The sequence below is a fragment of the Tauraco erythrolophus genome, chromosome 10 (genome assembly GCF_009769465.1).
Source record: "Tauraco erythrolophus isolate bTauEry1 chromosome 10, bTauEry1.pri, whole genome shotgun sequence".
Classification (NCBI taxonomy): Eukaryota; Metazoa; Chordata; class Aves; order Musophagiformes; family Musophagidae; genus Tauraco; species Tauraco erythrolophus.
This window is the reverse complement of record NC_141474.1, coordinates 27,723,285-27,750,539: the sequence shown is the minus strand read 5'-3', so window position 1 is coordinate 27,750,539 and position 27,255 is coordinate 27,723,285. Positions and strand designations below refer to the sequence as shown.

The following is a 27,255-nucleotide window of genomic DNA, read 5'->3' as shown; positions in this document are numbered from 1 at the left end:
CTGTTTAATTTAAATATAATCTGATTCAAGATGTTAAAGTTTACTCCAAGCTGAACGCTACTGTTTTCCCTGCAGTCTGCAGCATTTTGTCAGGGAAATATAAAATCTGGAAATAAAAGGAAAACACTATTTTTTGTTCACAAAATTACATGTTATGCCTATCCGTAATTTTTTTTAATAAAAGGAACTTGAAGTAATGCAATTATTTCTACTGGGAAAACCCCTCAGGAGCAAGTTGTACACAGTAATTATGATTTTAGACTGAGCTGACATCTTTACTAAGTTCTGCGTTATCTTACCCTATATTAAGTATGTTCAGTTTTTGAAGTGGGTGTTTCAAATGTCTTCTCTTAATTATCACTGTGTAACTGAAGAAAAGTACAAACTTACAGCCCCGTAAATGTGAAGACTGTTGATTTGGTTTGTTTTGATGTTGTTTTTCACATATAAATCATATAGACACATCTGCGACTGAAATGGGGAGAAGCCCCCTGGTGTTATCTTATTTCTTAATTGTAGGCTCTCATTTTCTGAGGCGTGTGTTGACTTGGTCCTTTCCTTGTCGTGCCCTCCTCTGTTGTTTACTTGCTTATTTACTGGCAAAGCTGCTTATATTTAAACCTATTTAGGCAGAGCAAGCTTTAAAATGTATGTCAGATTTGTTTTAATTCAAGAAAACATTTTCTTTAACGGCACATGTAGGCTTGCTCAATTTTATATTTTTTTACCTTTTTCACACTAGAGTCATAGAAATGCCTCCTCCGGATAACAGAGGGAGGCAGGTGTTACTGAGAATAGTCTTTGTGAAAAAGTGGAGCCATTATTAAAAATATTTCAGATAAATGCCAGTCTTTATACTTTCTGATATTTAACACACATTTCAACTTTTTCTACTCGAGCATCTGTGGTGTGAAGGGGCTCTTTGAAACGAGCCAGTAGGATACAATCCAGAGCTGCTTCTGCTGTTATGCTACTAGTCCTGAAGTCCCAGACTGAGAAGCCCTTGAAGGATTTTGGATCTAAGTTGCATATTTTTCACCCCGCTATCACAATATTAGGAATAAAATCCTGTTGCACCGCTTGTGGTTGGATGCTCTTTCACCTTAGCACTTAGTAGTTTTTCAGAGCTTTCCCCTTGATCATTGCACAATACCGTGTGTGCCACTTCATTTGCAAATATACTTCCAAGTTTATGAAGTAGATACATTTTTACCACTGGCGGAAAAAGTGAAAAAACAGTGTGGTTAAAGCAGGAAGGACTAATGAGAGCAACGGGAGAAAGCTGATGCATTGGCAATGAAGCTGCTCTTCCCTCTCTTTTGATTTTCTTTCCTGTTTATCCATTATCAGGGATAGAAGAGTAATTGCATTTATAAATAATGTTCCATTTGATGATCGCAGCATTTTACAGATATTAATTAGTTAAGACTAATAATAACAACCTGGGAAGACAAGTTAGTGCTACTATTTTTGGTTTGCAGATGAAAAGTGAGGTGTACAGAGGTCGTATGATTTGCCACAAGGTTACAGAATGCATCAGTGTCAGAATGGGGACTGAAAGATGGGACCCAACACTGCCCCTTTGATAGTGCCCAGTGACAAACCAGCCTCAGCTCTGTGTCACGAGTTTGAGAAAACATTTTTCCTGCCATGGTATCTTGATTAATCGACTCTTGCTTGGCAGTGCATGGATAGCGGTGTCTCAGAGTCCCGGTATCCTGTTTTGTGAACCTTTTAAAGGTCGTCTTCTCCATTTTGCACAGTTGTCATATCCTGTCATGGTTATTTCGTGACTAAGTAGAAAGTATGTTTTGCATCTTGTTTAAATGCACCAAATAAAATGGTGAAGTGTGAAATGCAGGTGAATGAAAAGTGAAGGTTGAACATCGTACATAGAGCTGAAGAGAATCTTCCAGATGTGATAAATTCGTGTCTTTAGATGATTTATGTTGCAGTTAGCTGTGCATCCAGGCAGAGAAAAATTAATAGAACAGAACCTCAAAGTTTTGGAAAACAAACAGGAGCTAAAAGTATTTGGAAACACAGAAACTGTTTTCCAACACAACAGTAATTTTAAACAATTCAGTCCTGATGATCAAAAATATTATAAGAAAGCAAATTCAGAATACTCCAGACCTAAAGAAGCCGCAGGAATTTCCAGAGGTTTAAAAGGATCATCTTCTCCAAATATTTCTAAATATGTTTCTAGATAAATTTATAGTAAATTATGATTTTTAAAAATTAATCTTAACACATATATAGGATGAGAGAGTCATATAAGAATCATATGATCTGTGAGTTTCTGAATAATCTAAAAATATGTTGTTAAAGGATAAATAGAACTTTCAGAAATAGAAGTCAGAGTACAGTGCTTTCAATTTTAAGGCGTATGACTGTGCTATAGACACCAAATTCAGAGATGCATTCTGCCTGATTTCAGAAACACTTAGAAACATTATGGTGCATGCTGCTGTGTATCTGCTAGACAAGCTACCACAAATATGTAATGAAGTTTGTGAAATGTTGAATACTGTGAATTTTCTCATTCTTCTTGCATCTGCAAAGTCATTTAGTGCATCTCTTGCATTATTTAGAATTACTCATATCTGCTTTTTTCCAGTTTTGATTTGTGAAGCTTTTGGGGGGAGGGGGGGGGAAGATAAGACTGGACAATGTGCAAAGAACATCTCAGTTTACTGACTAGTTCATGAATAATGACACCCCCCCCCCCCCCCCCCCCCCCCCCCCCCCACCCCCCCCCCCCCCCCCCCCCCCCCCCCCCCCCCCGTATTATTTTTTTTAATATTTGTCTTTCTAATTAATGTAGATAAAAAATTAAAACCAACCTTTCCCTTATAGATAGAAATATTAGACTGGCATACTTAATTTTCTGCATTTATAGGCATTCTTTTCATACAGTCTTCTCTGTGAGTAATGTTGTGGTCACTCCATGGGATTTACATTGTGAAGACTGCACTTTAAAACGGATCAAATATATTTCACTATCTGATATTTTAATGTGCTCTTCTGCAAGCCATTTTGCTTTATCTGAAAATTTAGTACTATTTAAAAGTTTGTATGAAAAAAGAGAGTCTGTCCCAGTGGCGATGGGATGGTTAAACGAAGAATTAGCAAGAATTAACAAAGCATTACCTGACCAAGCACAAAAAGCTTGCCTTTGGCTGCATAGTGCAGGCAGAAATCTGTAGGCAGACATCTCGATGCACAGTCAGGTTTCACTCCTCCTCCTCTTGGACCCCAGGACTGTGTGAATCAAACTGCCTCGTGCCTTTTTTCTAGACAGAGAGTTTTACCTGGGTTTATTCAAGGAGCTTTTCCTCAGGCCTCCTGGTACTTACAGCAACGATACTCTCGAGCCTGCAGCCATACAGAATCTGTAATAAAAAGAATGAGACACTAGGTATGGCCCTGGGAATTTCCCACACTGTAAAACCGTACAGGCAGATAGTTGTAAACCCTTGAGAAAACACTTGTGGAGGTTTCTGCAAATGAATCCTACAGGCTTTGTGCCACTGTACTTAAAACTTACCACTGGGAATAACACCGGAACTGGTGTTTTCACCCAGACTGGAAACCACCATTTAAAGTGTCATAGTACATCCTTTTTCTTGGTAGCACCTTGAGCTGTTTATATTTCTTTGAATTTGTTTGTTTTCATGCTGCTGCAGACATTAATTTAAAAAAGTATTAACAGTTGCTGGGGTTGAGGAAGGGTTGAGGAAGCCGGGTTCTTCGTGGCTTGAAGGATGCAAGGTTGTTTTTTGACTGTAAGGTAAATTTGCTGGATGTTTGTGCTCAAATTATCCACAGTGAAACAGTTAATAATAGTAACATCAGGGAGATAAAAAGTGCAGTTCTCGGACCTTAGAGTTATCACCTCTACTCATTTGCAGACCGGGAGGATTTAACAGTGTGTTGGATTGTGCTCTCTTCATATTGTTGTTAAAAGTCACAAAGGAGGAATACTTCACTGTGGTCCTGCTGATTTTGTAGCAAAGGGGTAGAATCACAGAGCGCCTAAACACCGAGGCCAGGGCAAGAACGACAGATTGAGTGAACTGGAGTGAAAACCAGACTGTAACACATCTCCCTCTCCCACATGTTTCCCTTCTCCCTGCTTCTGGGTAACTTTATGAGAGTATTTTTAAGGTAATTTAGGAATGTGCCTGAGTCCTGCCTTTTTGGAGTAAAAGTTTTGCAGCACTTCATACAATGCTGGACCCCTTACCATGGGACTCCCATTTACATCTTTATATTGTCTTACAGATATGGCTAAACCTATTTTTTCATTAATTAGCTTGTAAGCTTCTGTGGCAGGGACCAACTCATTGTTATGTTTCTGTACAATGATTAGTCCAATGGGATCATTGCTTATTACTCATATCAGAGCCAGCTTAAGTTCACAGCAAAATTGAATTTTGTTGCCCCTGGGAGAGCTCGCAGGGTCAGTAAGGTTTTTGAGGGGATATGGTGTAGGGGACATGGAGGGCTTTCAGTGTTTGGAGTGTCAATATGTTTGAAACGATGATGAGATATTTGGGGATGCTGCAGAATAAGGCTGGATTATTTCACCTATTTATTTCTCCACCTCCCTTCAGCTTGCCCTCTCCTGCTGAAAAGCAGGGGCCTTACTTGATGCCCTTTGGCTCACAGAGGCAATTTGAGGCCAGACGTAGAGATGCTGAACGCTGGCCCCTTCTTTGGCTGGCTGGTGAGGATGAAAACACCCCATGTGTGATGTCATCCACAGAACTGATGCTTTCTAAGCACAGGAATGTAAGCAAGGCACAGAAATATGTCACACACCACACTGACACACAAACTCTTGAAACCTACATGAGGGTCTTCGTAGTATTGTTACTGCTCCTTTTTGGGCGTCTGTAACTTTGCACAAACCAGCTCTGCAAGCAGCGCATGCATGGCCTAAAAGGATAAAGTAACTATTTGTTGTCCAACAGATGCACAAAATGGCTACGATTTAATGAGATACAAGGCTACTACGCATTAGCATGCTCACTGCTTAGAAGGGTCTTTCCTGGGCAGCAAAATCTCTGCAAAAGCCAGGGAAAGCCTCTGTGGCTTGTTGGACCTCCTCCTCGGTGTTGCTGAGTTGCCATCTTCCACCTGCCCAGTGTGGACACACCATCAATGACAGCTCTTGACTCTCAGCTCGCCCAGTGACCAGAGTACTCCTGACTAAACCCTCTATTTTCTTTTCTTTTTTTTTTTTTTTTCATTTTAATTTTTTATACCTTTCCCTACTGGTGTTTTTCTGTAATTTTATCGTTCTACAGACTTTCTTATTGCTCTGTCTCATGACTGCAGCAGTTTCCTGAGGAACTGGATGGCGACAGGAGCTGAGGCGGCTGCAGACAGTACTTGAGCTTGGCTGGTCTCTAGCGTGGGCTGTATCACAGCGTCACACAAGTGTAGAAATGAGAGCTGTGTTGTGTGGGTCAGCGAGTTGTGGAGTGAAATGAAGGTGGAGGAGGAATGGAAACACGGCAATGTGAGCCTGTGTCATGTTTTGCAGACTCACAGGGAGGGCCCAGCAAGTGTGGCATCTCGTCCTACATGTCACACTCCTTGACAGTATAACAGCAAATAGGGACTGTGAGATGAAAGCCAAAGCAGAAACAGTATGGATCATACATATAATTCTAGTGGAGCTTCCAAAACTACAACTCTTTCAACTTTTTTGTTGCTAAGGAGTACAAAACTATGACAAATGTTAAGGTGACTGCGGCAAACTGCGTTATCCATAGTCATTCAGATAGGTCACTTGATTGTGAAAGAAAAGATATTGTCTTTCAAGATTTAACCGAGCTAAAATAATACATCTGGATAGGAAACATTATTGCCAAAAATATGCGAGCTCCTTTCTTTTGTTCGGGAAAAAAATATTTAAAAGCTTAGATGAAAAGGTATATGCTTCTCCATGGCTACTGATATTTCAAAACTACAATATCAAATGTATTTAATACTTTTTCATCCCTATATAGTTATTTCATTGTTTTAAGAAGAAAGTGAGACTGTCTTAGAAATATCTGGTAATGTAAAATGTAGAGTATGACCAAGTGTTTTGAACTTTGAGAGTGTGTTATCCTGTCCAGCTGATAATGATAGTATGAACTTACAGGGGCACCAGTCTGACTGAAGATTAACAGAAAACAAAAATAAATATTTGCTTTCACTTATTGCTCTTTTCATAATAGTCTGCATAATATAGCAAGATAATCGTTACTTATAGGCATGTAACCAGAATCTCAATCATTTTTCTTGCAATAATACTGATGTCTCAGTTGGTCAGCCTTTGAAACATGAAGATGATGAGGCATGTCCATGGGATAATTATCTTTATATCCTGCAGTAGAAAGGATCTTAAAAAATGTTCCATCTATAATATTTTTTTGTTGTAGGTTAAGTGAGAACTGCCCAATTTTAATCTTATAATTCTCTGAGAAGAAGAAGACGGGTATTATTCAGAGTTGATTAACTGTTGCTTAGGATTCTATCACAATGCTTCGAAACTTTTTCTGTCTCTGATGCTGTTTAAAATCTGATCATTGCTTAACTTTGACATAATTCCTTAATTAAAGGATAGGTTACAACAAGATATTACAATAAGTTTTTCTGTCAAAAATGTAACTCATCTGAAAACAAATCCTGACAGAGTGTAATGGAAGGAAAAGGGTTGTATTCAGTAACAAGTGTTGGATTTCAGAAAAGAAAATTACCATGGCATGTAGATTTCCATGCATACTTTTGGAGTCTTCAACTAGGGAACTGTCAATCTTCAATTCTTTTTTTTTTTTTTTCCTCCATTTCTTAAAGTTTGTGGAATTTATGTCCATTTATATCTTCAAATACATCAAGAGAAAAAATAGCTCATTCAGTAATGCATGTAAAAAACTTTACGGATTTATTAAAAGAAAAGATAGATTAGAAAGTTTTCCAAATGATCATAAATCTGATTTAAATAACATATTCAAGCTTAAGGTAACTAAATTTAATACCTGATAGTAGTAGAAATGCACATCTTAGAGAAAACATGACATGGTAAGTAAAATCCTGTTTACTGGAATTATTAGATGTTACAAATTTTTCTTCTCGTGTCTCCTTCAAGTCACTACCCAACAGGGTGGCCTCTTACCTCTCCACATGTAGAAACCTTGCAAGTTCTGCGTACTCAAAACTGTGACCTCCATTTCTACTAATGAGGCATTGCTCTTCACAAACTAATGTTCTAGCTGTCATTATTTTAGTTGTCACTCCTCATTTGTTTTTATGAACATGACTCAACAAGTCCCAAGCAATGTACTTGTGCAAAATGGTGCCAAAATGTAATTGAAACATGGCAGGGTGTAGTAGAACAACACAGCTTCCAAGATGCTATAATTAACTTTGACATGCTAATAGTTATTTAACATAGAAAATGTTCTCTTTCTGATATAAAAAAATAATTTGGAGAGGGGTGGAGGATGACAGAAAAAAGATGACCTTTTCTAAAGGCACCCACTCTCATCTTGCAAATTTGAAACTATAGTAAGTTGCAAATGTTCCCTGCTTCATAAAGGGAACTTGTGAGGAAGAAGCATTAAAGCATTAATTTCTACCTAAATATAAGGCGTGTTACGTAGAATATAACCAGGAAAAACTCTTGGTAAATGTGAGCCTTTTGTCTGGCTAGAGCATATTAATGGGTTAAAGGGAAAATATGCTGAGCCTGGGATTTTGGGGAAATTGTAGCTAATTTGGCTTTGTTTGAGTTTCATCGGGTTTCCTTGGAAGACTGTCTACACAGTAGTTTGTGCATAAATGTCTCGTGGAGTGGTAGGGGTTTTGCTTTTACTTTTGGAAATACCTTGCAAACTCAGCTTGTTGCACATTTTAATTATCAGTATCTAATTGATTACATGCATGAAGAGAATACGCAATTTCTTTTTCTCTCTCCTTCCCTCTCATTTTTTAGTACAATTTAGGCAGATATCCATACGTAAGATCTGTTTTCAGACTATGTATTTTTAAGAAAACACAACTACCAATAAAAAGTCTACATTCCTACAAGTTGGAAGATAGTGTTAGAATCACGTTATATAATGATAGAAAGGGTTTATGCAGCATTTATTTATACATATGTCTGGATCTTACTTTGTATGAGAAAAATAACTGAATGCATTGGAAGTAAACGAGTATCTAATTAAGTATGGTTCAAACTTCTCTGGTGAGAAGCTGATTCTCTTTATAGTGGTGCTTAAACCCTTATCTCTGCTCTATGACGTCGGACGTTGCCTTCTAGTTGGCAGCAAATGAGAAATTTCAGAGTAAACAGCTCCAAGCAGGCAAACATGGTAGACAAACTCAGTTGCTGCTGCAGTTCTTCTGTGTAAAAGCTTCTGAGATGTGATTAAAGTTGAAACCTGAATGGAGATAAAACAAATAGGCCTAAGCTCAGTCTAAAAGGTAAAGCAGAAGAGGTTTATTTATTTTTAGGTAATGAGATTACTGCTTAAATTGCATTTCGTCTCATTATGGGACTGTTAACGTCTGTTACTCTTTTTCTGACATTAAGTTACCATATACTGCAGATTCCAGCTAATGACTTTTTGAGGGAGACATTTAGGACATTTCCTAGGAGAGGTTATATTAATTTTTCTACTGCAGAAAAAGATGGAAAGTTTTTGTGAACATACCAGTGAGTTAATTTATCTGATTAAGGATTAATTATGATAACACGATCTCAATGATTAGCTACCTTCAATGTAAAGTTTGACTTCATATATTACCGATCTCTAGATTCAATAGCTTGACCTGGTATTGACCTGATGTTTTGAAAGTACATTTTTTTTGACCAAAGTGGGGGCAATTTTATTTGGGGCCAAATTCTCAACTTCGATTCATGCTGAGTTGTATTTTTTTTTTCAGTTAAATTTTTTATAAAGTGAATATGACTGTTGGTGTACAAAACCATAATTTACCAGTAAAAGTGGTCTAATCCCTATGTGCAAATTTTATGTTGAAGAGCATGTTTTGCTCACAGATGGACGATTTTTTTTTTTTTTTTTTTAATTTAAGAAAAGAAATCTTTTATACATTGAAGTTCATAAAAAGTGAACTGACCTTTTGGCCCTTTTTATGGGAGTGAACCATACAGCTTGAACACTTATTAATCCCTTTGTAAGTGATATGACAGAAATCTGTCACAAGAGGTCGAAGCATGAAAGTAAATTAACGTTTACACCAGATGAAACCATTCCTGGTTTCCTGATGGGTACTTCAGTCTAGCAGACAGCTTACCTTTCATATAAATAAAAATACATATCATATGATAGGACCGTCAAAATATTCTGACAAATCCAGTGGTTATAGCAGAATGTCATGCCAAGGCACTGAGCTGAATTTTGACATTACAGCCCAGATTTTGTTTTTATGGAAAGCAGGAGTTTCTATTTTTTTCTGTAGTTTATTTCTTTCCTTTGGATTTACTCATAGACAATCATTCCATAATAAAATGATTATCCATTAGTAAAGCTGAGGGAAACAAGACAATGCTGAGACAATAGCAAATTTGTTAATAACCCCCGCAAAATCTGTATTAAGTGTCTAGTGAGTTAAACACTTTCTATTTAAGAGAAACAGAACACAGCTTCTTGACATAAGAAGTGCATTTAAAGGAAAAAATGTCAAGGAGGAAATCTCTATGTTAATATGACCCCATTTAAACGCACCACTTTCATCTCTGTAAATTCTAAACCACCAATAAGTTGCAAATTTTCATGCTTCCTAATAGGACTTGTGAGGGAGTAACATTATTTCTACTCATGGGTATCTAACTGATCAAGAAAAACTACTGGTAAACATAAGCCTTTTGTCTGAGTTGGGTATTAACGGGTTAGAGGAAAAATGATTATGCTCTATTTAAGATTTTTGGACAGTGGAGTTTTTTGGTTTGTTTGAATTTAATGTTAATGGCAATGATGATGATATCTGGTAATGATTTCCTTGAGCGTACTGAATCTATATTTTTCAGGATTGACCATACAGTCTAAGATGGAATAGACTTTCATTTAGCCGAGGACATGTAGCCCCGTGTACCGAGCCGAGCAGATATGATATCTAATTGAAAAGAACAGCTATGTGGCTGAGAGTAATGGAGATTAATTGGATTGGTGTTATTGCTAGAGAATTGTTTGTGATAAATTTTGCAGTTATTTTGAATACAATAGGAATATGAGTCTGGATTATAATTGGCATGGGGTTGAAGGATGTCCCAGTTTATTTCTCTCACTATTGCATTTTTCCTCCCTAAATTGTTTGTGCGGTGTTGGGTTTTTTTGTTTGTTTGTTTTTCTTACCCCAGACCAGCTGTTTCTTTCTGTACTTAGTTTTAGGAATTATTTAAATACTTGACATCGACTTCTGTCAATGTGTAAAGAGGTTTAATGCTGCTTAGTAAAATTTTCCCCTATGTATACTAGAGCTGCAACTGGCTGGCCAAATAAGATTTGCTCAAGTAAGGATTTCAACCTGGAACAAAAATGCAGCTTTAGCATCTTCCCCAACAAAATCACATTTAATATCCTTAAATGATTCTCTTATGTCAGTTTTGATTATACTACAACTACCACACAGTTTGAAATATGGGTACAATAATAATATGTTATATTCATAAAATATTAGAAATTATCTGTAATTAGTTCTATTTGTAATTTAAAATATTAAGAGAATAAAACAGTGGATTTTTTTTTTTGAGCAAATTACATGTAAAGAATGACTGCAGCAATATCATTAAAAGGCAGGAAGCTATATCATTGCTAATCAATCTAGAGAGCTCTCTGTCTCTTACAGATGTCAATACAAATTAAGTGCTAAAATAATTGTAGTGTAGGCTTTCTCATAATTACTGTTGTTCATTTGGTATGTTGTGCAAAAAAAGAAAAGAGGAATTCGCTTTGCAGTCAGCAGCCGCAAATCTCTAAGGAGAAGGAAAGAAGATAGCAGAAGGCTGATAGTCATCCATCATTCCTGACAATTTCACAGCCTAGAATAACTTGACAGAGACCCAGAACAAAATGTTGTTGAGAATTGAATGCTGCTAAGCTGAGTGAATTGACTTTCTGATGTCAAAGCAGGACCTGCTTGAAGTGGCTGATGATTTTTCTTTTCTGATTTCAGAAACGTTGATGTTTAAACTGCCTTGTGGTACGAATGCTCTGAGCAGATTTGGAAACTGAAGAACTGTTTTAAAACTTTCTCTCTCGATCTTTCCAAGGACTTTATAGGATAATATGATTCCTGTCAGGGTGGTGGGTTTGAATCACACTTATATTAAAGAGGATTTGATCTGTGCATCCTCTTCCTCCAGACAGTCAGAAGCAGGCGTAAGGAATCAGAATTGTTCCTAACATGTCTTGAAACGAGAAATTTTTGACCCTGGCTCACGTCATCGCAATTTGTCTTTGGGGCTGTACTAACCACTCTTTTACTAGCCTTGGGAAGGTGGGTGCGGTTTGTCTCTGTGCAGAACATGGGAAGGAATTGACCATATTTGAATCTCCTTTTTTTTTTTTATTTTTAAATGAAACATTCTTGCATTGTGTTTAGAATAGGTGCAAAATATCTTTGTTATAACATTAGAAGGATGTTAGTTGTTACATAGTTTTTAAGTAGCATTAGTATACAAAGGGAGAATTTTCCAGCTACTTATTTAGAAAAAAACATGATATGGAAATGTTCCTAAATTATTATAATTAGACATTTATTTACCAATAAATATTGCCAGTTTTATCTACTATTCAAAGACTAACCTTCTAAATTGCTTGCAACCATTAAAATTCATGAAGAACACAAACTGCAGGGTTTAAATGGAAAAAGCTCTTCTTTATAAAAGACGTGCTATATCTTAAAGTGTAAAAGGAATGGAATGTAAATAGGACGTGTGGGCTAAGCACGCCATCACTGATCAATAATGCAAAAGGTTTAGCAGGTTTATTTGTAAACCTAACAGCACAGATTTAGTCAGAATGGGGCCTTGTACTGTACACGCAGGTATTTAAAGGTTAGGAACAAGGAATTTCATTAGCCTGGCACATCCTTTGCTGTCATTCTCCAATCTCTTTGAATTTTTTCCAAATGTGTTCTAACATTTCCGTTGTACTTAATTTTTTTTTTTTTTTAACTAATGGATGTGTTAGTGCAGTACTAGTACGGTGCTTCATTGCTAATTGAACTTCACTATAAATTGTCGTAAGGAACAGACATTTTCAAAATGCCTTGATTCCCAGTGATGATATTATGGCAACTATCTTTATGTTAATACAGTTATAGCCAGTATAAAAAGGTTATAGTATCAAGCCTACTAGCCTGCAACATTTTGCCCGTTTCCAGTTTCCTTAAAAAAAGTACCGCATGATGCCTAATAGACTGAGGCATAGATCTAGTATTTTATGGCATCCACTGCAACCTTAAAGCAGCACTGAGAGACATAAAACTGAAAATTGGCAAGCTAGTTTTATTGTATCTTGGTGCTAAAATAGAAAAAAACAACACCACCTTATGTAGCCTGATGTGGTCCCTTCCCTCTCCCTCCTCCGTCCCTTTCCTTCCTCTCACCGCAAGAAAGAAAAAAAAAAACTTAAGCTTTGCTGAGAGTTAAAGAATAACAATTAATAGAGAAAAAAGCTAGACGTTCTCTCATTTGAAAGGATAATTGCATTCTGCATTTGTCTAGAGGTCTTACCTAATCAATATAGTCTACCCAAGAAGAGGTTTCTAGGGATAAAATGACTGTCATTGTCACATACTCATCAAAAGTTATTTCTTTAAATGATATCAAATATTTTGTCTCTCATTTATTCTCTTCTTTTTCAATAAACTGGATCTGAGAGCTTCACTGAAGGCTGTTTTGACTGAAACTCTTGTATCTGATTTACTGACAGTTATGTTGTAACTAGGTAGTTATAAGCATTTCTGTGATGTAGAAACTTGCAATAATATTTTTTTACAGGGACGAAATATTTAAAAGAATGGATATATTTGAATTTTTATATGGATGTCAAAAAGAATATTTGTGTTTTTAATAATTCATTATTTTCATGTACTTTTTGGGTTTAGGTTGTAAACCAGAACTTTTCATATTTCAGAGTTTTACAAATGCTTTTCAAGGGATCTGAAGTTGTCATCTGTCTGACAAAGATATTTTGTTCAAGATATTCATCATTTTGTGACGTTTGTGTTTTGTTTACACTGCTTCAGTAATTCACTTCTGGGACTAAAACTTGCTTTTGAGGTTTAGGCACACTGCAGGATGCCAAAAAAGCATCAGGTTCTTCTGCATTTGAGAGCTTTTGGGCCATCAAGAGATCAAAAGCTGCCAGAATCAAACCTGAGATCTGCCATTATAAATAAGGCACTGACAATTCTTATTGTGAGAGTCATCCCAGGGGTGAAAGAAGCGAAGAGAACTGAATTACCCTGACTTTTTTCATAAGAAAAATCTGTATATGTAATGGTCTTTGGGAAACTTGTGTACATATAATAAAACGAAGTCTTCCATAACACATTCTGGTGCTGAAGTGACCATTTTATCTCACTTAAGCATCTATCAAGATTAAAACAAATCTTAGAAGCCAGTCGTTGTCAGCAATACCAAATTCTCAGGACAAGAGCTGCCCTGGTTTTTGACTATAATTTACTCAGCTAATCTTGTATTTACATACAGAAATTTATGAGATGCAAAGAAAATATTTTTATAAACATTCAAACAGATCTTTTAAATTTATCAGACTGTTTCTTTGGTTTCCATTGCATGCAGATACAGAGGATAATAATTTTTAACCAATTCTAATAAGTGACACAGGTTGTCTTAGCAAAAGTAAGTAACTAGAGTAATTCTAGTGGTTATGTTTGTAATAAGAAACTCTTCCTTTTCCCTGCATTTTAGAAGAGTTTTTAAAATAATAAAGCTGTTAATGTGATTAAAACCCTGAAGCTATTTACGGAATTCTTCATATATGTTTATATCTGAATGCCTTTCAGTTTTTCTGCTTTTTTTGCTGTTGGTAAGGACATAATGCAAAACTACTATAGTTATGACGTTAAAACTTAGCAATAAGATCATCCAAGCAAATGTCTAGAACAATGTTATTTCAAAACGATCTATAAGAATTGTTCAATAAAGAAAATGTTCCTTATATGTATAATTCAGCTTTATCTTTATTGATTTGTTCATATCTTTAATAGGTTTTAGAATCGTCAGTGTTCTAGTAAAATATGTAATCTGGTTTATGGTTAGGGTAATAGAGTTACAAACTTGGACAAAATTTTAATCTATTCTGCAAGATTGTCTTTTTTTTTTTTTTTGTCCTATAGGCATGCATTTTTCAGTCAATTACTTGAGGAAGAAAAGTCTTAAAGCATGAACTGTGAGGAACAATGTGAGAAAGGGAATTGTTCTCTCCAAAAGAGGGTACCTGACTGCCATACAGTTTTGGAAGATGGGCAATTTTTAGTAGAGAAAAATCTTCCTGGTCGCATTTCTATGTCAGTGGTTCATAAAAGTTTCCATGGTATAGACAAATAATATTAAACTGCTTTTATACATAAAGAAGCACAAGTGCTATTTGATGTGAATAGATGATTTATCTACAGATATTAATCTAGTTTGTGGTGTGGACAGGTTCTGCTTGTTGTGCTGTAATTGTCACCTGAGGAAAGAAGGTCCACATTCGGGGAGTCTTTGGTGATGAAGTTTGCAATCCGTGCTGTCACAGAGGGCGAATGACTCAGCTTTCCCACTCTGGGGATCTTAGCAGCTGGGGTGAGAGTGTACTATTTAGATCGCTTTGATTTATGCCAAGAAAATCCCTAATGATCCAGAAGTAGGGCAGTGCTAAGCCATGTATTTTAGCCTCTTGAGACATGCTGTGAGCTCCTCTTGCAGCTGACACCCCAAATCTGAATCACCATTTTATTTCTCACAGTCACATTTACAGCTTAAGTCTTCATTCCTGGCGTATCTAAAATTCCTCTTGAATTCAGTGCCAAGTGCATAGGAGCATAGAGGAGCATTCTCCTGTTCAATGGGTATTTGTGTTTTGTTGACAGAGTGCTGGCCCAATTTTGTGGGAAATCTCTTGTTATTTTCAGAGCTCGTATTAGAATTTCTATTTGTTGGAAGTCTTCTACTCATGCCACTGCATACACTTCTTTTTGTTCGTGTTTCCCTGTCTCCCTTTTGATGAGCGAGTTCCTCCTCATGCTTTGCCACCAAAGCAGTTCTTGCGGACTTTTGACTTTGTGATACATAGTTAAGGCTGGCTGTTGGAGCAGTGTTTATGATGCGATAACTATAGATTTAAGTAAAATCAAAGGAAGACTTGTCATATGCATTGCAGTAAAAAAAAGTGTGAACTGCATTAGTGTTTTGGGAAGCTATGCTTAAAGTTTAAATGATACTCTGGAAAGCTAAAGATGATCAGCTGTGATTACTATGTAGGAAAACTGAGAAAAGTATCTTCAGATGCAAATTCTTTTGCTAATAGTTTGTATTTTCTGCTGTTACGATTTTAAAAGTCTAAGAAATCTGAAAGGAATTATGTTTACATATTGTTTCCAAAAAACCTCTTGAGTCTTTTCCAACAGGAAAAAATTGAACAACATAAAGTGTGAAAGATCTTTTGCAGCATTATGGTTAATATTGAGATGTTGTATTAAAATACTATGTTATGAAGCAATGTTATCGATTTTCACATTTCCCCAGAAGGGTTTTCAGCAACTTTGAGTATTCCATCAAACCAGCATCGTAAAGAGTGCAGAATTTACCTGTTAAAATGCACATGCATTTGTAGGAGCCTCATAGCTGTAGTCTACTGTTATTGTTGCTTTGCAGAAGAATAAGCAACCATTAGAGATGATGTTTTCTCTACCAAGAGGGCACTTTGAAGCAGATTTCCACACTAGCTTTTGGAAGTGAGCTGAAGTAAAATCAAATCTGTAAGATATTGAAAGGGGCTCTGGTCATATATGATATGATTTATTTAGAGAAGATGTTCAGCACTGTACCATATTTATCTCCTTTTGGAGGCTCATTTTGGTGGAAAATTACCAGAGTTTGTGCTGAGACTTGCTCAGTATCTGAGCAATGTTTCTTATAACTTAATATAAAATAATAGTTTCAGCAAAGTACCTTATACTCAGTACTTCAAAGCCAATAAAGATGAGCGATCCATTTTCACATTCCTTTTATTCATATAGCATTTCAAATTGATTTACATAAACTAACAAAACAATATTACACTTAAAGTTGATCTGTAACGGTAATAAAAATGTTCCTGCATCCCAAAGTTGCAGAAATGTCACTTCCAATCTGCAGTGATCAGTTGCTAAGGATAATTGTGCCTATGGGATTTTGGCAAACCCAGCATCTATTTCCCATACTGCTAGACTGTCTTAAATCCTGAATCGGAAATCCACCCTTATTCAGGGAGGAAGTGTGAATGTTCGCTTAACTTTGAGCCTCTAGGAACACTTAAAAGAGAGGCTAAATATTTATGTGTTTGAGAGTTTTTCTGAATACGAATGTTCTTTTATCCATGTTTAAATCTCAGTCAGGAAAAAAGACGTGAGTTTTACCTTGGCATTTGAAAACGAAAGGACCTGGCTGGCTGGACTGCAGTTATACTGCATTCCCCCGTGGTGATGCATTATTGTTGTTTCCCCCCCCGCCCCCCCCCTCAAGTTGGGGTCAGTGCCAGGGAGGAATGACACTGGTGTTGCACAAATACTGCACAGGGCACGTGGCTTCAAGACACTTAACTTTCCTGTTGAAATTCTCCTAGTTCTTCTGTTTTAGCTGTTCTGTTCATGACACTGCCAAAACGTGTTTATTTCCCACGTCAATCACCTTTGCAAACAAACAAAGATCATCCTTTAAACCTACCATTCAGCATTTCAGCCTCAGAATGGGATTTTCAAAGCTGTGAGGACATCTCATATACACTGTTCTGGTTGGTGAAGGCAGTTCTGAGATCTCATTCTATGTGTCAAATAGAGGAAAATAGCAGGAACTATATCGGGTTTTCTTCTCCTTACCCTTGGGTTTTCTGTTGAAGCTCAAAACTTTGAATAGTCTGTTAGTACATGAGTTGGACACTTGGAGTGGAATTCAAGGTAGTGAAAATTGAACATACAAGAAATAGTGCTGAAGTACTGTAGAAATCATAAGCAGTTTTTTCAAATCAATACCGCAAGCTACTGGTTGTCAATGTTAAGGTTCCCATGTACACTAACATATCGATTACGTTTTCTTCTAGAAATCGGTGAATTATGTGAATGTTGCAGTATTGCTAAAGGATGCAGCTAGAAAGAGCAGAAAAAAGTGTTTAAATTCTGCGGTAAAAATAGAAGGGATTATTAATTTTGCAAAGGAAAACAAGAGCATATATGCTATAGCAATATCCCTTAATTTAATAAAATTTGTAACATATAGTTTATATTTTCCCACAAAAATCTTTTTTGGGATGTTTTTTTCATCAGCACTGCAGCTACTCTGGTAAGAATCTAATTCCAATTCTGTCTAAATATAAGGGAACCTTAGTATGGGGAAACCTTTATTCCATTACTATTCATAACCATGCATGGAAGGCCATAGAAGGTTCAAAGGTTTTGTTGTAATAGCAACCAAAATGCTTGAATAAAAAAAAAAAAAAAAAGAGAAAATCAAGGGCCTCCGTGAATAACCTGGACACAAAGCCCATCTGTGCTTAGTTAGTGGGGAAGTAAACAGTGAGGTTTTACATGTTTGTAAGGCTGTGATCCCAGTAACGTAACCAGGACCGCTGGTAGCTATAGCTAGTGGTTGTACACATCAAAATGTCTTTGTTTTTGCAACCCATCAGAGAACACTGAGACAAATATATTGGTGCTGATTTTGAACTCTCCATATATTTTGTCTTTCTTTCTATGTTATCATCTCCTTCTTTTCCCCCATAGGTTTTTCCCACAAGCTCCATACAAACAATAGCTTTTAACTGAGAAAAATGCCAGCTGCAAAATCCAAAGTAAACAATTGCTGGAAAAGCTTCATCCAAATCTCTCCCTTAACAGGGCTTTCTTTATCTTCCTTTTGCTTCTCACAAGGACCTACACTTGAAAAGGCTTTCTCATTCTCATCTTCCAGCCTGAGTATCAGATGGATTGCTGCCTTTGTGTTTACATGCTATTTTAAATGGTGATTATTACCTTCTGTGTTTTCAAGGGTTGACCAAAATCATGATCCGTACAAATATCACTGCCACTCTTTCATTCTTAGTGCCACTCTCACCTGCTGTCTCGCAGTATTTCTGTGAGAGTGTCCAGTATTCAGCACTCCACCTGCATGCTTTAAGCTTGAGTAATTACGGTTGTACATCACTTTGGTATCCATCATAAATGTCTAATTTGTGGTAAGTGTATCTCATGCCGGTAAGGGGGGCTTTGACTCCAGATCATAGGCTGACCGTTGTGCTTCATGAAGGGCCTAGAAAAATAGACTTTACAGAGAAAAAATGGGTGAGCAGAACACCTCCCACAGAACTTAGTGAGTGCTTGCCACTTCATTCTCTGGTCTTTAAGAGGCATACTTTATGTCAGTGCTCATAAACATGGGCTTTTTTTTTTTTTTTGCAATGGTTCCCTATAACCATGATGTGGTAAACCTTTCCCAGTCGTTTTTCCCCTCTTTCCAGGTTCCTCTCATAGTTTAGAAGCCTCCTGCGGCCCTAACCTTTGAACAGGATTTGAGCCAGAAGACGTAGGTGATAGCATTATCTTTTTGAACCACTAAGAATATGTAATGATTCTTACCATTTTAGAGCCTACCAAACTTTGCAGCATTCCTTCTCACTGGCTAAATAATTTTATTAGGAAATGGAAAACTTAAGTCTTTTCAGCTGCTTCCTACTTGAGGGATGTAAGATATCAGCAAATTTTGCTAACACGTTCCAGAACAGCCAGCTGTTACTATCCACCTGCAGCCATAATATTGATTGAAAAGAATATAGAACCTAAACATGCATAGCTTCTGTAATTATGTAGAAAGAGTTTATACATGACTCTACTTCAAATGTCATCTGGCAATGGCTGTAACATGGCATGGAATATATTAGGAAATAATTCAGGTAGCTGAGAAAGTCGCAGTGAAAGACCATGCACTGTTTCCTTATTTTATGTTTCAACTGATTCCTGAAAATGTTGCCCATGCATATGGAGAAAGTCGATGACACTACCAACAGGGTTCAGACATCCTGTCAAATATAAAACAAAGAGTTGCTCACATGTTGCTGTAGCTCTGCAATTTCCTGGCAATGTAACTACAAGTGGCTCTTTTGCCAAAGACTGCGTATGTATGAAAAGATAGGAAACAGAAATTAAAAGTACCTTTTTTTTTTTTTTTCCCCCCAGAGCTGATTAAATAAAGATGCCTTTTTTGGCAAATATTTTGACCTTTTGCTACAGAGAATGGAGAAACTTTGGCAAGAATCTTTCAGCTTAAAACCTGTTTTAAATTCTCTGTAGCCTGGTTATAGGCCTTGTCAGGACCTTTACTATTTTCTTTTTGATGAATCGACACAATACAATATGTGCCTTCTGACAGATTTGCAGTTCTGTTGGAGATTTGGCCCAAGGCAGCAAGGAACGTGAGTCTGTCTAATTACACCACTGCTGGCTTTCTAAACAGACATTTTTGAGTTTCCGGTTGAACGTTTCAGATTGTTGATGTTCATGTGAAAAGTAAAAACTTTAATAGAAAGTTAAATTCTGATGCACGGGAGGGTGTTGAACAACAAATTTGCCATCTTTCCAAGAACAGTTGAATGGGAAATTTGGAGTGACTCTTGCCTCACCATGTTTAAGTCCAACACATCATGCACGGAAGCTGGATTAGCGGTCAGTCCATGGCATGACACTGAACAGGGAATAGCAATTCCTCTGTAGATCCCTTTGAAAGCTTTCTGCTAGAAGATGGCCTCTCCACAGTATCCCCCCACCCTAGACCTAAGTGAGATAACGCTGATGCTGACAGTAAAATTCCAAATGGGAAACATTGCTTTACACAGGTGTTAACATCTCCTGTGGATTTGTGCTTAAGCACATTGGTTTGGAGGCAAAGAAAGAAAAGCTAAGCAGAGCAGATGCCTAAATTGGTAATTATTTACAAAAGTATTTTTTTGTCATTAAGATACGGTTACACCCCGTTAACTGAAAAACACTAAAACAGCTTATAGGTGCTGGGCTAGCGTGAACACCAAGAGTATCTCAAATACACAGACAAATACCAGGATAAATGCTAAGCTCATTTTATAGTTAGCATAGCAGCATATCAGAGGTTTACTGGATTAAAATCCTTTGAGTCTTATTTTAATGCTGCTCTTTGTAACATCCCAGACTTTAGCATTCCTCTCTCTTAAGTAACTAAATGAAGAGCTCTACCAAGGGAAAAAAAAATCCTCTAATTCACAATCTGCAGACCATTTTCTGCATCACTTTCCAAAGACTTCGTTACCTTTTAAAGACTTGACAATTTCCAGTTAACAAGACACAGGTGCAACCGATTAGCAAGTCTGGTGGAGCTCTGGATGGTCCCTGACATCCTCTCTCGGTAGGTGAGGATTTATTTTCCCCTCCTGAGCATCAGCAGGTTTCAAAACTCCTTAGCGGAAAAGAAAAAGGCTAAACGCTATCAATATTAAAAACTTTTTCCATTTGGAAGGACATGTGTTGCTACAAAGGAAAAATAAAATATGGGTTATTTTAAAATGTTAGCAGTAATGAATGATTTAGATTTTAAAAGGTCAGAAAAATGAGATTTGTGAGTTTTCATTGGGGATTTTGCACAGACCTCACTGTTATATTTCTTTTTTCCTTCAGCATTGGTAACAGTTGCAGGTGACACTTTTCCCTCTCCATTTTGAAGTACCTTCAGTATAATTTATTTTTGTATGGCTTTTGCGTAAGGTGCTTTGTCAGGAAAGATCCAAAGACCTTCTGACACAAATACCAAAATGCAGCACTTTTTTTTTTGTGAGAAGGCAGCGATCCCACGTTGCCAGTTTCTCACATTCAGAAATGGTGACTCAAAATCTCACAAGTCGTGAGAAGTTAATTTTTCTTTTCTTTGTAGGTTTGTTTTTTTTTTTTAATGGGATGCAATTCTAAAATAGATCTGCCCTTTAAAGGGATGAAAACTTACATTTGTAAGAGAAAGGATTTTTTTAATGGGAAGGGAGGGAGGAAGGAAGGAAGGAAAGGCTAAACAAGATTTTTAGCAAAGGCCAGAACCCAGCTCACAAAAAGCTGCAGGTTTCAGGAATTCACGGAACACTAATATCTGAAGTATGAGCAGGAGAGGAAATAGAGACATCAAGCACTGAAAGTGAAACAAAGCCCCATGGTATCCAGGACCTTAGGATCTTTAATGCTCACTCAGAGCACAAGAGCTGAGCCTTAATTTCAGCTGAAAGGTCTTGGTATCGCTACTTAGTGCCCAGTTCTCTTACTTTGGCTGGTTAAATGATGGAATTTTTCCTGCCTGACTTCAAACAGTTGATCCCCAGGTACTTTTGCAGCTCATAGTGAAGTTTGTATCGTACTTGTAGCATGCAGCATTATGCCCTGAATTGCCATTATTGTGCTATTATATGTTAAATACATTATATAATTGTTAATATTTAATGTGCATGCTACATCAATATTAAGAATGCCTGACACTTCCTACTGAAAACTCTATTTTCAGTTAGTTTAACTTCTCATACTTGTAATGATTTGACACAAAATTTTCTGTGCCAGCTGTCTGCCTCAGGCGGAATTTTGTGGTGTTCTTTGGTTTGTTTGTGTTTTTTTTTTTCTCTTTTAATGTCAGCCAAAGCAGCTCAGCTATTCCTGAGATATCAGCTAGGGAAAACCATGCAAAATAAACCCGGCGGTCTCCCTGAAGGGGCCTAGTGTGTCCTTATCCTGGGAGAAGGCACTTAACGTTTGGCAAAGGTGTGACTTTTTTTTCGGATCCCTGCTTCAGTTGGTGGGTTCAGATGGAAAACCTGCCAGAATGTGGGTGAACAATGGATGTTTAAGAGATCACAGTTCACCCTGTGCTCACACAGACCTGTGGAATATGATGTCCGATAGGACCAGCCATGCTCAATGCCTTCAGCTCCAATCCAAAACCACCCTGATGTGTGTTTGCCTCCCAAAACTAACAGCTATTTCCGCCCTAAACTTCTGGTGATAAGGTAAAACACGTGGCACGTTTCAGCCGTCTTTTCCCCTTGTGTTCAAGGTTCATCTTTACCTTGCTCATGCTAAAAACACCGGGCATCCCTTAACATCCTAATATGTTTTTAACTCCTGAATAATTTTGCAAAGAACTATTGGGAAAAGCAGATTCGATCAGCAAAATTTAAGAGTAAAGACAGGACCAAGCCTTTCCTCACTTTTCTGTCTGAAGGATTTGGCAGCAAGATGCCTCCAAGTGCATACTTACTGCACACATTATGGAAAGAGGACATCTTCCTTCTTCTCTCAGTAGGCATGACATACTTGCCTTGTCTCGTATTCTCCAACATCTGTCTCAGATCTGGCAGTCCATGTACAGAGCCTGAGACTGTAGCAGTTGTCTTCCCTCATGGTGTGAAGCCACAATACATCCTGATGCATCCCCCCAAACACTATGGTTTGACCTTGGTGGTGTCCTGAGAAGCTTTTCTGCACTGTGCCTCTTCCACCTACCCAGAAGCTGCAGATCAGTCTGTCACAATAATACAGTAGATGGAAAATGTGTCATAACCGAAGTGAAATCACACAATTATCATTTTGGATACAGCATTAGTTTGAATATTGCTTATTTCAGTGGTACTCCTACCCTCCAAAATGCATGTAAGTATTGTTATTGTAAAGATTTCTGCCATTTTCCTCTGGATTGATGCTCTGGAGACCAGAGCAATTTCTAGGGAATTTGTAAGTATGTTTCATCTAGTTTTATTTTCTTAACTGCACACTTCTTAAAAAAAAAAAAAAAATTCCTAGTTTTTTTCTTCAGTTTTGAGTATCTAAATTATATTTCTCATTAAATGCCACCAATTGTACATCTCTATAATTCATAAAAAGATACAGAATAGTGATAATTTTATTAAAGAAGTGTTTTAATGTGCATAGCGTATATCTAGTCCTGTTGCTCTTTTCAGTTTATAGCTGCTGCATTAAAGAATGTCAGTATAGACAAAATTAGACTGAAAATGAGATTTGTTCAGCAAATGTTTGATTGCTGTATCACAACCTTTTTATGGTCGCATTCAGTTCAAAGATGTTTGCATACCTTATGGAGCAAGCTGCATGATTTTCTGGCTAAGGTGTGTATACTGTAGCCATTACATTTTTGCACACTTCACTGACCGAGCAGCATGGACTACTGTAGCTATCACCAGGAATTCCTGACTGAGTTCAGCAGCTTATTTGAGTGCTTCGGTTTGTGTACGTTATTACTTCAGTGGCGTGTGTTGATAAAGTTCTGTTCTGTGCTGTTAAATTTTTGGTTCTGCCAATCTAGCTACATACCATGCTGAGAGAACTGCACGGATTGCTGAAGTGCTTTCCTCCGCTCACTCAACATGAGTGGTTGAAATGTTAGAATCTGCAGTGTTTTGTTAAATGAGCTGCATATTTTTGTTTTTATATACGTTGCTTACCCAGTTGTGTACATTTGCCCGACTCATTATACAAAATAAGCTTGATTGGATAAGAACATTCTCTACCAGCTGTCTGCTCTGAGTCACTGTGTAACAAAATTAGCAACTTTCTCTTTCCAACAGTGGCATGATTGCATCCAAAGTTTAAGGCAATTGGTTTGGAGATCTTTTTGTTTCATTCACTCCATGCGAACATCAAGATTAACAAACCAATTTGTTGCAACTTAATTTGTTTTCACAATATGAATGGAGTTAAGTAACAGAGGAAAAACTCAGTGTTCTAATACAGGAAAATGCTTCCATGTAAGAGTATGGGATATAGGCACTTTACACATAGACCTAAATATAATTATCTGACTTAGAGCCATACGTTTTAAACATGAGAAGACAGAAAATAACAAGAGACCTCCCAAGATGGATATTTGATCAGATAAGCAATATCCTAAATACTTAAAACTGCACATATAACATTTGTAAATGAAGTTCATGTTCTCATCAAAGTTGTAAAAATAAGCTCGTCTCATGACCATTTGAAAATCTCAAAATACTCCATAGACAAATACATGAAAACTTGTTGCGGACTACTGGCGTCTCAATCTTCGGGGATCACAACCCAGAAGGTTGTTGTGATCTTCCTCGTATATCAGAAGGCTTTGTCACACTCACTCCAAAGGTCCTTGTCACAACTAAAGGCTTCCAACAGAGAGCTTCAAGATGCTGCTCTCCAGGGGCTCCTATCACTCCAGTCTCCAGGAGGGAACTGCCCCACTCCCTCTTGGGAGTGCCCCACCTTTATTCATCCATGAGTCACGTGGTTTCCGGCTGACCAACGTGACTCACAGCACCTGTCCTAACGAGGCACAGGTGCTTTCTATTGTAGCAGCCAGGAACTCCCCCAACAAAAACTCATGTACAGAGATATGCAGTTTGCTCATTAACGTTCATACAAACTTGGATTAATATCTTTAAGAAAGCATTTTTCTCAATTTACTAGTTTTTTGAGTCACTTCCAGTAAAACCTACAAGTTATTCTTAGATTTTGTTTGACTAATTTGCAGAGTTTGCATACGTAGCAGCTTGTGCTCCTGTTTACAAAATCTTCAGCACTACCTCACCTCGAAAAAACTTTCTTAATTTTTTCTTGAGTACAGAGGTACTTAATTAGGGCTATATAGTTTACCTGGCTTCCTACCTGCCCCACATATAAAGGTAAATGTACCTGGCTCCTGTCGTCAGTGTCCCACTGCTGGTTGCTTTCTCTTTGGTGTTATAATTCACCGTTATCTGAGCAGACTGCCTAGAAGGTTGAGATTTGTTTTTGCAAAATTTTACATATGAAGCTTAATTGATCTTATTGCTCTAGTCAAAATTGTTTGATTTCATACAGTGGCCATTTAATTGTCAGACGTCTTATGATGAACCATTATTTAAGAGTGTAAACATTACAATAGTTTGCTCTAAAACCAAACGTGAATACTTAGGGGCAAATATCATTTTTAGTGGTCTGTCTTCAGTGATACCTATGGAAAAGAAATTTAAAGAGAGCGATACAAATGGAATGTATTAGTATATCCTGGAACATTATATAAAAATTAATTTAGTCCTCATATTTTGTTGTTTTCTGTGTACATTAATGTTGAGTATGAAAGAGTATGAGAAACCAGATATAGTGGATTTAAATTCTGAAAAGTAAATGTGCTACATGAGATGAACTAGATCAACCTAGACTTTCTTAGCAGAAACAGAATAAGTAATTTGCATAAAATTACTTACAGCAGACAGATGGTAAGGAAGAAAGTTTTATCTCTGTTTTCTCTTTTCTTCCCCCAGCATGAATTTACTTTTATATCAGTCCATTATCAGTAAGGATCTAGATTTTGCTCTTCCTTTGAACTGCTAAATATCAACTGCAGTTTCCCAAAGTTATTAGTGTAAACTAAGATGAGAGTTGGACTCTTTTCTTCTTCTCTATCATATTCAAATGAACAATGGTTATGTGCAATTCCTGCTGTGTATGTATCCTGTACAGTTTTTGCAAAGGAAAGTTCTTCCTTTTGCCAAGAGAAATGAAGAGAAATATTTTTTTCTTTGGGGAAAGAAAATCAGAAACCTTTATTTCTTCCTGCTGCTGTGTGAGGCCTAAGCATGTTGAAGACGCAGCTAAGAAGCTTTAAGAGATGAAGCTGTTCGAAGGTTTTCAGGAGGATTGCTACTCTGTCTCCCAGCTTTCCACCAACCTCTCTAACACTAACTTAGCAAACTGGACTTGCTTTTGTGTTTTCAGATCTGAGTAACCTGTTTCTTTGTATGGCTAGGATACCTACTGAAAAATCCGCATACTAAATTCAAAACATGCATTTCAAGTATATCACTGCAGTGGAAAACAATATGGACTATTAAAATACTAGGAATAGACAAGATATCCATTATCTGAAAACTATGGAGAGTAACAGCAATTCATAAGATATGCATCTGTTCCATATATTTTCTGTGTATATTTTTATGCAACTAGTATATGCAATGCACATATAAACGCTTTCAAAATTTATACTTGACTTTTTTTTTCCTTTTTTTTTCCCCAGAGAGTGATTTTCAATGTTGTCAACTTCAGTAAAACAAAAAGCCTCTATAGAGATGGCATGGCTCCAATGGTGAAATCCACAAGCAGACCAAAATGGTAAGTTATCTGTCAAGTCTTGCTTAATGAGATAAAAGTGTTTTACTTGGCATTTTCTTGTAGCGAAGACCTCATGGCTCAGGTGCGCTTTTTGGTAAGAGTAGGAGAGAACTTTTATGCAAAAGCAGTGTTGTGAGGATAAGTTCTCTTTGAAGGAGATGGACAGGATGAACTCCGGAGGCCCCTTCCAGCCTTGCTCTGGTGGTGTGCTGTAGTGTAGCATGACTGAAGTGATGTCCATTCAAGCAAACGGAACTTTGGCTTGGGTCAAACTATTTTTCAGTGACAATCTTACCATCCAGCTGTTAGCACAGTCCTCTGGCCCAGTTTTGGCCTGTGTCAGCTAGCAGTCTCCCAAACAAAGGCTGCATATGAGAGAGGGAATGGGCCTGGAATGGTTCCGAATGGCTTTTTGCATTTGTTCTCCCTGTTTTGGGGTGGTTGGAGTTTAGTGGAAGAATGTGACCTCTGCCATGTGAATTGACCTCATGTACATCAGCAGTGTCTTGTCTGCTTTATCTGAGACAGAAGAAGCCCAAACAACCTGGTCACAAGCCACACAATATATACAGCACGGAAGGGCATGCACATATGAAACACATGAATACCCGTATAGATGGTACACTTTCTCAAAGCAAATGTAATGAAACATCTACTGTGAATAATAATATGTAAATCTAATGAGTTCTGATGCTTGCAGGACTCCCAAGAACTGTATGATTCGCTTTTCACTAGGAGGCTTGTTTAAATATGGATAGTAAGGTTAGGCCATAAGTGTACTGTAATGTATTCTTGTAAGCCTTTGCAGCTGCTACTTTTTATTGGTTAATTAATAAT

General features: G+C 37.2%; 1 protein-coding gene across 1 annotated transcript in view; it reads left to right on the top strand.

The window, feature by feature from the left end:
* Window positions 1-27,255, top strand: part of AGBL4 (AGBL carboxypeptidase 4) — a 941,572-nt gene that overhangs the window by 197,730 nt on the left and 716,587 nt on the right. Inside the window, exon 4 of the mRNA XM_086617760.1 lies at window positions 26,324-26,418. Within this exon, the coding sequence (XP_086473886.1) occupies window positions 26,324-26,418 (95 nt within the window). The remainder of the gene's footprint in view (window positions 1-26,323; window positions 26,419-27,255) is intronic.